The sequence below is a fragment of the Bufo gargarizans genome, chromosome 3 (assembly GCF_014858855.1).
Source record: "Bufo gargarizans isolate SCDJY-AF-19 chromosome 3, ASM1485885v1, whole genome shotgun sequence".
Lineage (NCBI taxonomy): Eukaryota > Metazoa > Chordata > Amphibia > Anura > Bufonidae > Bufo > Bufo gargarizans.
This window is the reverse complement of record NC_058082.1, coordinates 527720644-527732622: the sequence shown is the minus strand read 5'-3', so window position 1 is coordinate 527732622 and position 11979 is coordinate 527720644. Positions and strand designations below refer to the sequence as shown.

The 11979-nt window shown below is 46.7% G+C and overlaps 1 protein-coding gene across 2 annotated transcripts in view; it reads left to right on the top strand.

The window, feature by feature from the left end:
• Window positions 1-1787: 1787 nt before the first annotated feature.
• ASMTL (acetylserotonin O-methyltransferase like) overlaps window positions 1788-11979 on the top strand; it is a 94369-nt gene continuing 84177 nt past the window's right edge. The window contains exons 1-2 of one of the 2 annotated variants that reach the window (XM_044284021.1): window positions 1788-2043; window positions 11251-11374. In XM_044284021.1, the coding sequence (XP_044139956.1) occupies window positions 11282-11374 (93 nt within the window). In that variant the 5' untranslated portion in view covers window positions 1788-2043; window positions 11251-11281. Of the gene's footprint in view, window positions 2172-11250; window positions 11375-11979 lie in introns of both variants that reach the window. The other variant, XM_044284020.1, reaches the window with a different exon arrangement.

Genomic DNA, 11979 nt, shown 5'->3' with positions numbered 1-11979 from the left:
ACCCGGCCGGACTGACAGGAAGTGCTCACTTAGTGTGCACTTCCTGTCAGTCCGGCCGGGTACAGGAAACAAATGCTCCTGTACCGCGGATCGAACAGAGCTCGGCCACGCTACACTAGAGGTGGAAATGAGAGTGATGGGGGGGGGGGGGGAGAAATAATGAGAGTGATGGGGGGGGGGGGAGAAATAATGAGAGTGATGGGGGGGGGGAGAAATAATGAGAGTGATGGGGGGGGGAGAAATAATGAGAGTGATGGGGGGGGGGAGAAATAATGAGAGTGATGGGGGGGGAGAAATAATGAGAGTGATGGGGGGGGGAGAAATAATGAGAGTGATGGGGGGGGGAGAAATAATGAGAGTGATGGGGGGGGAGAAATAATGAGAGTGATGGGGGGGGGGAGAAATAATGAGAGTGATGGGGGGGGGAGAAATAATGAGAGTGATGGGGGGGGGAGAAATAATGAGAGTGATGGGGGGGGAGAATAATGAGAGTGATGGGGGGGAGAAATAATGAGAGTGATGGGGGGGGGAGAATAATGAGAGTGATGGGGGGGGGGGAGAATAATGAGAGTGATGGGGGGGGGGAGAATAATGAGAGTGATGGGGGGGGAGAATAATGAGAGTGATGGGGGGGGGGAGAATAATGAGAGTGATGGGGGGGGGGAAATAATGAGAGTGATGGGGGGGGGGAGAATAATGAGTGAGGGGGGTGGGGGGGGAGAATAATGAGAGTGAGGGGGGGGGAGAATAATGAGAGTGAGGGGGGGGAGAATAATGAGAGTGATGGGGGGGGGGGAGAATAATGAGAGTGATGGGGGGGGAGAATAATGAGAGTGATGGGGGGGAAAATAATGAGAGTGATGGGGGGAGAATAATGAGAGTAATGGGGGAGGGGGGGGGGAATAATGAGAGTGACAATGGAGTCCCCAGAGCCAGACTGCAGCCAGAGTCCAGATCATCTTATTGTCCTGGTGGTAAGTAGACAATGCAATATGTTTATTATTTAATTGTTTAGTTATTAATACTACATTGGAAACTAATTTTCTCAGCTGGACACCGGCCGACATGCGCTGGGAGCCTCACCAGCGGTTAGGGTAGGGAAAAAGCACTGGCCCGTACGTAAATTTTTCCCTTCCCTAACCGCTGGTGAGGCTCCCGGTGCATGCGCAGTGTCGGCCGGTGTTCAGCTGAAAACATCCATCCGATCACTGCGCATTGGCCCATAGTTTTTCCCTACCCTAACCGCCGGCGAGGCTCCTGGCGCATGCGCTGCTGTGAAATTTCCCTAACCTGTCGTTGTGCGCCTGCGCGATGCTTCACACCTCCTCACGTCATGTCCGGTGCGACCGGAAGTGACGAGGGTAGGGAAATCTCACGAACTAGGGAAGTATAACATTACACCGGCCTTTGGGGTGTGAGGGCTGGTAACTACTTGGTTGGATAGTCAGCCAGCCTATGCCATGATGCCAGCAACAAGCATTTTTTTTTTTTTTTTTGGGGGGGGGGGCGCCACAAGGTTAGCTCGCACAGGGCGCCTGAACACCTAAGGCCGGCCCTGGTGGCAGTGCATGGTATTACAGCTCAGCCCCATTCACTTCAATGGGATGAGAAGCAACTAGGCCATGTGACCGATGTACAGCGACGTTACTGGCCTAGGAAGAGGCTGAAGGCGGGGGTCCAGAATTTCTCCATATCCACTAGTGATACAGTTGTAACAGGAGAGTCGTTTTTCTCAGGGACTCTGCTTTCCCGACGTAGGATATCTAGCCCACACACTGATACGGCTGAGCCTTCTGTCACACACAGGGCCTCCGCCACACATGCAGGGCCTTCTGTCAGACACGCGGGGCCTCCTGTCACTCACAGGAATCAAAACCTTTCTTCCCTTCGTCCTCTAAAGCGGGCGCTCCACATGAACATTAGCTGCCGTGGCGGGTCACGTGGTACACGGCCAAGGCGGTCATGTGACTGTGATGTCATCAAGGTCCTTCCAGGTGCCGATGAGCAGCCACTGTTGGAGCACTAGGAGCCGGGACACCTGTAGTAAGTAATGTGCGGGTCTTACATGACGTGGTCAGTGCCTGGTGCCGGCCCGCCCCGCTCTCTGTCACCCGGACATTACACGGCGCCTGCGAGCTCACTGACCCTAATAGTCGCGGCTGGGAATATTTGTAAGTAACTGTTATTACTGGACATACACCGGCCTCATAGACAGTGAGTGGCAGCCTGGCTGTAGTAAAAGTATGTATATATATATATATATATGTTGTGTGCTCATAAGGTGTGTATATATAAGGTATGTATGTGTGTATGTGTGTATATATATATATATATATATATATATTAGTGTTTGTCTATAAGGTGTCTGCACATGTATGTGTGCGTATATAAGGTGCCTGCACGTGTGTGTGTGTATGTATGTATGTATATATAAAGGTGCCTGCAACGTGTGTGTGTGTGTGTATATAAGGTGCCTGCACGTGTGTGTGTATATAAGGTGCCTGCACGTGTGTGTGTATATAAGGTGCCTGCACGTGTGTGTGTGTGTATATAAGGTGCCTGCACGTGTGTGTGTATATAAGGTGCCTGCACGTGTGTGTGTGTGTGTATATAAGGTGCCTGCACGTGTGTGTGTGTGTATATAAGGTGCCTGCACGTGTGTGTGTGTGTGTGTATATAAGGTGCCTGAACGTGTGTGTGTGTATATAAGGTGCCTGCACGTGTGTGTGTGTGTATATAAGGTGCCTGCACGTGTGTGTGGTATATAAGGTGCCTGCACGTGTGTGTGTGTATAAGGTGCCTGCACGTGTGTGTGTATATAAGGTGCCTGCACGGTGTGTGTGTGTGTGTATATAAGGTGCCTGCACGTGGTGTGTGTGTGTGTATATAAGGTGCCTGCACGTGTGTGTGTGTGTATATAAGGTGCCTGCACGTGTGTGTGTGTGTGTGTATAAGGTGCCTGCACGTGTGTGTGTGTGTATATAAGGTGCTGCACGTGTGTGTGTGTGTGTGTGTATTAAGGTGCCTGCACGTGTGTGTGTGTGTATAAGGTGCCTGCACGTGTGTGTGTGTGTGTATATAAGGTGCCTGCACGTGTGTGTGTGTATAAGGTGCCTGCACGTGTGTGTGTGTGTGTATATAAGGTGCCTGCACGTGTGTGTGTGTGTGTATATAAGGTGCCTGCACGTGTGTGTGTGTGTTATATAAGGTGCCTGACACCGTGTGTGTGTGTGTGTATATAGGTGCCTGCACGTGTTGTGTGTTGTGTGTGTGTGTATATAAGGTGCCTGCACGTGTGTTTTTCTGTATATAAGGTGCCTGCACGTGTGTGTGTGTATATATATATTAGTGTTTGTCTGCACATGTGTGTGTGTATATATATATTAGTGTTTGTCTGCACATGTAGGTGTGCGTATATAAGGTGCCTGCACGTGGTGTGTGTGTGTATGTATGTATATATAAGGTGCCTCACGTGTGTGTGTGTGTGTGTATAAGGTGCCTGCACGCGGCGTGTGTATATAGGTGCCTGCGTGTGTGGTGTGGGTGTGTATAGATATATATATATATTATATGGTGCACGTGTGTGTGTATATAAGGTGCCTGCACGTGTGTGTTGTGTGTAATATAGGTGCCTGCACGTGTGGTGTGTGTGTGTGTGTATAAGGTGCCTGCACGTGTGTGTGTGTGTATATAAGGGCCTGCACGTGTGTGTGTGTATATAAGGTGCCTGCACGTGTGTGTGTGTGTATATAAGGTGCCTGCACGTGTGTGTGTGTGTATATAAGGTGCCTGCACGTGTGTGTGTGTGTATATAAGGTGCCTGCACGTGTGTGTGTGTGTATATAAGGTGCCTGCACGTGTGGTGTGGTGTATATAAGGTGCCTGCACGTGTGTGTGTGTGTATATAAGGTGCCTGCACGTGTGTGTGTGTGTATATAAGGTGCCTGCACGTGTGTGTGTGTGTGTATATAAGGTGCCTGCACGTGTGTGTGTGTGTGTATATAAGGTGCCTGCACGTGTGTGTGTGTGTATATAAGGTGCCTGCACGGTGTGTGTGTATAAGGTGCCTGCACGTGTGTGTGTGTGTGTATATAAGGTGCCTGCACGTGTGTGTGTGTGTGTGTGTATATAAGGTGCCTGCACGTGTGTTTTTCTGTATATAAGGTGCCTGCACGTGTGTGTGTGTATATATATATTAGTGTTTGTCTGCACATGTGTGTGTGTATATATATATTAGTGTTTGTCTGCACATGTATGTGTGCGTATATAAGGTGCCTGCACGTGTGTGTGTGTGTGTATGTATGTATATATAAAGGTGCCTGCAACGTGTGTGTGTGTGTGTGTGTATAAGGTGCCTGCACGCGCGCGTGTGTATATAAGGTGCCTGCGTGTGTGTGTGTGTGTGTGTGTTGTATATATATATATATATATATGGTGCACGTGTGTGTGTATATAAGGTGCCTGCACGTGTGTGTGTGTGTATATAAGGTGCCTGCACGTGTGTGTGTGTGTGTGTGTATATAAGGTGCCTGCACGTGTGTGTGTGTGTATATAAGGTGCCTGCACGTGTGTGTGTGTGTATATAAGGTGCCTGCACGTGTGTGTGTGTGTATATAAGGTGCCTGCACGTGTGTGTGTGTGTATATAAGGTGCCTGCACGTGTGTGTGTGTGTATATAAGGTGCCTGCACGTGTGTGTGTGTGTATATAAGGTGCCTGCACGTGTGTGTGTGTGTATATAAGGTGCCTGCACGTGTGTGTGTGTGTATATAAGGTGCCTGCACGTGTGTGTGTGTGTATATAAGGTGCCTGCACGTGGTGTGTGTGTGTATATAAGGTGCCTGCACGTTGTGTGTGTGTATATAAGGTGCCTGCACGTGTGTGTGTGTGTATATAAGGTGCCCCTGCACGGTGTGTGTGTGTGTATATAAGGTGCCTGCACGTGTGTGGTGTGTATATAAGGTGCCTGCACGTGTGTGTGGTATATAAGGTGCCTGCACGTGTGTGTGTGTATATAAGGTTGCCTGCACGTGTGTGTGTGTGTATATAAGGTGCCTGCACGTGTTGTGTGTGTGTATATAAGGTGCCTGCACGTGTGTGTGTGTGTGTATATAAGGTGCCTGCACGTGTGTGTGTGGTGTGTGTATATAAGGTGCCTGCACGTGTGTGTGTATATAAGGTGCCTGCACGTGTGTGTGTGTATATAAGGTGCCTGCACGTGTGTGTGTGTATAAGGTGCCTGCACGTGTGTGTTTCCGTATATAAGGTGCCTGCACGTGTGTGTTTCCGTATATAAGGTGCCTGCACGTGTGTGTTTCCGTATATAAGGTGCCTGCACTTGTGTGTGTGTTTGCGCATATAAGGTGCCTGCACGTGTGTGTGTGTTTGCGTATATAAGGTGCCTGCACGTGTGTGTTTCCGTATATAAGGTGCCTGCACGTGTGTGTATATAAGGTGCCTGCACGTGTGTGTATATAAGGTGCCTGCACTTGTGTGTGTGTTTGCGTATATAAGGTGCCTGCACGTGTGTGTTTCCGTATATAAGGTGCCTGCACGTGTGTGTATATAAGGTGCCTGCACGTGTGTGTTTCCGTATATAAGGTGCCTGCACGTGTGTGTATATAAGGTGCCTGCACTTGTGTGTATATAAGGTGCCTGCACTTGTGTGTGTGTTTGCGCATATAAGGTGCCTGCACATGTGTGTGTGTTTGCGTATATAAGGTGCCTGCACGTGTGTGTGTGTGTGTATATAAGGTGCCTGCATGTGTGTGTGTGTGTGTGTGCGCGCGTATATAAGGTGCCTGCACATGTGTGTGTTTGCGTATATAAGGTGCCTGCACGTGTGTGTGTGTGTGTGTGTGTATATAAGGTGCCTGCATGTGTGTGTGTGTATATAAGGTGCCTGCATGTGTGTGTGTGTGTGTGTGCGCGCGTATATAAGGTGTCTGCACATGTGTGTGTGCGTATATAAGGTGCAGGGCTCCAGACTAAAAAAAAATATCAAGGAGCCATTGGCTCCTAACCTGAAAAGTTTAGGAGCCAAATGTAAAATACATATAATTACGGTATAATAAAAAAAAACACGTCTTACCTAGGGTTGTCATGATACCAAAATTTTGACTCGATTTCGATGCCATACCACGTGAAGAAAAAAAAAAAGCCGCGTGCATTTCACATTTCATGGAACGTCTGGACCATACTAGAACAGTCCGATCCTAATTTTTGTCGGGTCAAGGTGACAAAAAAATTGCAAATTGCACGTTTTTTATATATTTTTTTCTGTTACAGCATTCACCGCATAGTAGATATTTTTAAATATTTTAATAGTTTGCACTTTTTGGGTATGGCGATATGTAATATACAGTCCTGATCAAAAGTTTAAGACCACTTGAGAAATGGCACAAAATCATATTAACATCCTGGGAGCACAGTGAAACAGCCGAGGCCAGGGAGAGAAGGAGTGGGGAGCCAGCGCTAGGAAGCAGGTAGGTATGCTTCCTTTTACCAGTCTGCCCAAGGCGCCGCCCCCCCCTAAAGTTGCACAAGAGCATTATGTAGAGGAAGTTAATTCAAAGGACTTACTAATGTATTGTGATTGTCCATATTGCCTTTCAGAGGTCGCACTAGCGCCTGTACAAGCGTCATAGATGCCTGTTTCGGCCATTTTACTCCCTGGAAAAAGTCTGTCGTACCAATACCACTTAGAATTTTCCCTGTCTTTCATTTTTCATCAGCGTAGGTTACGCAGTGAATGGCACAGGCAGAGCATGACTGCAGTAACCAATAGCAAAGCTCCAGACATGAAGGAGCTTTGCTATTGGTTAGTTTGGGTGGTCGCAGGAGCGATACAGGGCCTGCATCAAGGAGAAGCCGGCGGGAGCTGGAAGGATGCTTGAATATGGAGTGCCGGGCGCGCTGCCCAAGGACCCTGACGGCAGTGGAGCTAAAGACTGGGTCCGGACATGAAGATGGACACAGAACAAGGTAACAGCAATGTGTGTGATGTATGTAGTGCAGTGTGTGGTCATCATGTATACATCACACGCTCCACTACACACATCACACGCTCCACTACACACATCACACGCATGTATACATCACACGCTCCACTACACACATCACACGCTCCACTACACACATCACACGCTCCACTACACACATCACACACATCACACGCATGTATACATCACACGCTCCACTACACACATCACACACATCACACGCATGTATACATCACACGCTCCACTACACACATCACACGCTCCATACACACATCACACGCATGTATACATCACACGCTCCACTACACACATCACACGCTCCACTACACACATCACACGCATGTATACATCACACGCTCCACTACACACATCACACGCTCCACTACACACATCACACGCTCCACTACACACATCACACGCATGTATACATCACACGCTCCACTACACACATCACACGCATGTATACATCACACGCTCCACTACACACATCACACGCATGTATACATCACACGCTCCACTACACACATCACGCGCATGTATACATCACACGCATGTATGTGGTGCAGTACGTAATGAATGCAGACACGATATTAGATAAGTCGTAAAGTACAGTGAAGATCCGCTATATTGGACTGGACTTTATCTCTTTGCTATAATACCGTAGCTGGTCCCCTGCATAAATCCCCACCTTAGGCCCCCTTAACATCACCGCTATTTATTTCTGTTATTCTCATCTAATGGAGCAGAACAACAAAAATGATGGAAGTGCTGGATCGGGCAACTAAGGCTGGGTTTTTGTCATACGATCAACATACACAGCAGATGCCATCTGTGACATCCATCACCATGGAGTTGGCAGGATGAGAAAGTGTAGTGTACCTTGTTTTTCCATCCTGCAAAGTCCAGCAAAAAAACATGCAGGCTAACGTATCTTTTAAACAATGGAATTCTATGGTGACAGATGCCACAGTATGGCGTCTGTCTGAGGCGTCTGTTAATATATATACGTATTTTGTGTGTATATTAAATATATGGCAAAAGTGTGATGTGAACCCGGCCTGACAGGGAAGAAGCTGAACAGACCCCGCTTACTATGATGGAGTCCGTTCAGTTTCCATTCACGAGCCACGAGTCTTTTTACCAGATCAAAAAAGTGCTGCATACAAGGCTTCTTTGTCCTGTCTTTAGACAGAATCTGCAACAGAGGCTCCAAACGCAGATGTGAGCGAGTGTAGGCCGATATATCATGTATCCGAATTACTGCAAATTTCATACTCCTCCACGGGTAAAAATACTCCTCAAAAATGGTCGGAGGAGTATTTTTACTCTTCTGGAAAAAATTTGTGCAACCTCTGTTGCCTCTTTTGCTGGTTGGATTCATTTTTCCATTACATTATATACACTGTTTGTTTCCATGGTTATGACCACCGTGCCATCCATCAGCGGTGCCCAGGCTTGCACACTATAGGAAAAAGCACTAGCCTATTTGCGCTCCCAAGATCCCAGTCACCACAGAGGCCGGTGCTTTTTCCTATAGTGTACAAGCACGGCCACCTCTGATGGATTGCAGGGTGGTCAGAACCATGTAAACGAGCAGTGTGTAATGTGATGGAAATATGAATCCAGCCAGCAAAGGAGACAATATGGACAATCACAATACATTAGTAAGTGCCTTGTATTAACTTTCTCTACATAATAAATGCCTCTTGCTGAAATAAGAAACCCCTATAAGGCTAAAAAAATGCAAGTCATTAATAAATTCTCCCCATGAATGCTGCATATTTGATGGTGTTTTTATAGCGTTCACTGTGGTAAATTTTTGGTTTCATGGGCCCATCACCACAGAACTCGAAAAATGCCTGAAGAAACGCATGTTAAAAATGTCTGAATAAAAATGACACAAAAAAAATCATGGCATTTTTTGGAAGTTAAAAAAAAAAAAGAGACTATAAAAATCTGTGTATGAAGGGCTCTTTCAGGTGAGCCATGTTCAGGTCTGGGTGCTGTCCGACAATGACGCCCGGACTGAACACTGACGCATTCTACTTAATGAGCCACTTTATTCATGGGGTAGAGAAAATCACAGCATGCGCTATTTAGGTCTGGTTTTCCCGTAAGACTCTTCTGGTCTTGTCACTGGGTGCGTGAGAACAACAGATGGTCTTTTTTTTCCCACCTGGTGCATGGACAAGCTGGATTTCACTCACTTGATGTTTGGACCAGGGTCTCGAACTTAGTGGCCACTACAGATACAACAGCATCATCATCCAGTGGGGGAACAGGAGCCAATAGTTCACATCCCCAGCCTGCAATCTCAGGCCGCAGGCCGACTAGTCTTGAGGTCTATGAGGCAATAGCACTGTGCTAGTGATCATGAAAGGATGACATCATCATGATAGCCTGCCCCTTCATCGCACCAAGACAGAAGGGCAACAGTGACTTCATCACAACTGCACTGGGATGCACTGGGGTTGGCACTACAGGGGGGCATTATGAGATGAGACAGGCACTTTAAAACTATAATATAGAGGGGCACTACATTGGGAGATTATAACTACTGGGGACACCCGAGAGGGGTGAATTAGAACTACTGGGGGCACTAAAGAGGGGTGCATTATAACTACTGCTTATAAAGGGGCATTATTTATACTGGGAGCATTTTAGTAAGGCCTTGTTATAACCAAACGGACCTTATTACTACCAGGGGAAGTTAAGGGGCCTTTTTATTACTAGGGGCACTTTGGAGCATTATTACTACTGGGGGTACTGTGGGGCACATTATTATCGGGCATAATATAGAGGGCTCTGCTACTAATGGGGGCAGTCTCAGGGAACACTATCACTGTAGGGTGAACTATTAGTAATGAGGCCTTTCTGGAAGAGAATTATAATTGGTGGGACTGTTGGGAGCACTATTACTATTGTGGGGATCATCTGTATGGTACTGTTATTTCTTCAGTATAGTATTTGGGGGCATTGGGGAGGACACTGGGCACAGTATTAGGGGTAGCTGCAGGATAACTCTCTTTTTGCACCAGGAAGAGAAGAATGATAGAAAAGTGAGGAGCAATGTCTGTGTGACAAGCTCCGGAAAGACGAGATGCGGCCGAAGGAAGTTGCCATGGCAATCTGGGCCGAATGGAGAAGATGAGGAAAGAGCACTTCTGATCGTAATGTCCATCCGACTATTAGCCATTAGTGTGCGGGGGAGGGGGAATTTAGATCAGGAAAAATGGTAATTTCTTAAAAGCCTAGCAACTTCATTCCTTTAGATTTTTTTTATAATGTCTGACCAGTGACTGAATTTAGTTTTTGTGCAGTGTCTGTTAATTTCCTTTCCCTATGTATTAGTAACGTCTCATGCATGTCACTAGTGCAGCGAGGTATTTTACCTAACTGGATACTGTGTAAATTGTCACTTTTGCTTACTTGACAAGTTGTTTCCACGATGACTCCACGTGGATGTCTCCCTATTGCCGTGGTTAATATGTCAATGTTTGATTACAGTTGAATTGAACATTTTTCAGGCCGAAATCCATTCAGGTTTCTGGCCATGTGCCTACTTGTCTAAAAAGTCATGGTCAAAATCTAATGTGGTTTGCTAAAGCATGGAATGGTCATGTCATTAACCTGCATTTGTCTGCTTCAGCGTTATTAAACGAGCTTTTGGTTTTACATTTTTTTTTTGGGGTTTTAGGTTTTGTACTTCATTTTTTTTTTTTAAGAAGGAATGTATTGTGGTATTGATTCCTCTCCATTTTGTCTTTAAGGTTTTAATCTGAGATTTTAATACTGATGACCTATCATCAGGGTACGTCATCAGTATTTGATCAGTGTGATTCCGACACCCGTGACCCCCGCCGATCAGCTGCTTGAGAAGGCACCGGCGCTGCTGTTAATGCCGCGGCCCTTTTCGTGCTCACCATGCACAGTGCCGTACATTGTATAGCGGCTGTGCTTGGTTTCGTGCTCAGCCTCATTCACTTCAGTGGGGCTCAGCTGCGTCCGCCTAGGTCATGTGACCAATGGATGTGTTGTCACTGGCCTAGAAAAAGCTGAGAGCACCACTGCCTTTTTGAACAGTTGATCGGCAGGGGTTCCCGTGGTCGGAGAAGGGTTAACGGAAGGGAAAATAACAATAAATGATAAAAATAAAGCTGGATCCAAAATTACTGTTATCTTTTTCACATGTGTGGCCTCATTTGATTTCTTCTTACCCTATTTAATCCTATACCTGTTCTTTTAATTAGGAGTCTAAAGTTCTGTGGTTACAGAAATAAAATGCTGCTGAATCCGGTTATTACAAAACTGGCAGGAAAACGGGTCGTGCTGGCCAGCGCATCGCCTCGGAGACAAGATATACTTTCCAATGTGGTAAGAACTGGGCATGTAGGTGTACCTAGCACATACCCCTACTCATTTCATTCCTGTGACTAACTTTTTTCTTGGACTGAGACTGAGTTGAAATTGAATTAAAGGGGACGTTTCACTGGTCCTGACGTTACAATATTATTACCTGGCAGTGTAGGGCTTTATTAGGTGATGTCAGGGCACTTTTTCACATTGGCTGCTCCGTTCCCCCGCTGTGCCCCTGTTCTCTTTTTCTGCCGTGTATGCTTATTAGCATCGGTACAGGGAGGAGGAGATGCCCGTGTTTCTCAATGGGCGTATCCTTCTCCCTAGCTGTGAGCTGCCCATTCGCAGTGGAGAGCATCATAGCCAGAGAGAAAAAACAGCCCACCTTCTCCCTGGAGCCGCCCATTGAGAAACCTGCCCGTCTCCTCCTCCCTGTACCGATGCTACTAATTAGCATACAGAGCGGCAACAGTGGAACTGAGCAGCCAATGTGAAAAAGAACAAGCACCCTGACATCTCCTAATAAAGCCCAACACTGTCGGGTAATACTATTGTAGCGTCAGGACCAGTGAAAGTCCTCTTTAACCTCCTAACAGTCACCTTAAAAAAAAAACTCCCAAAAA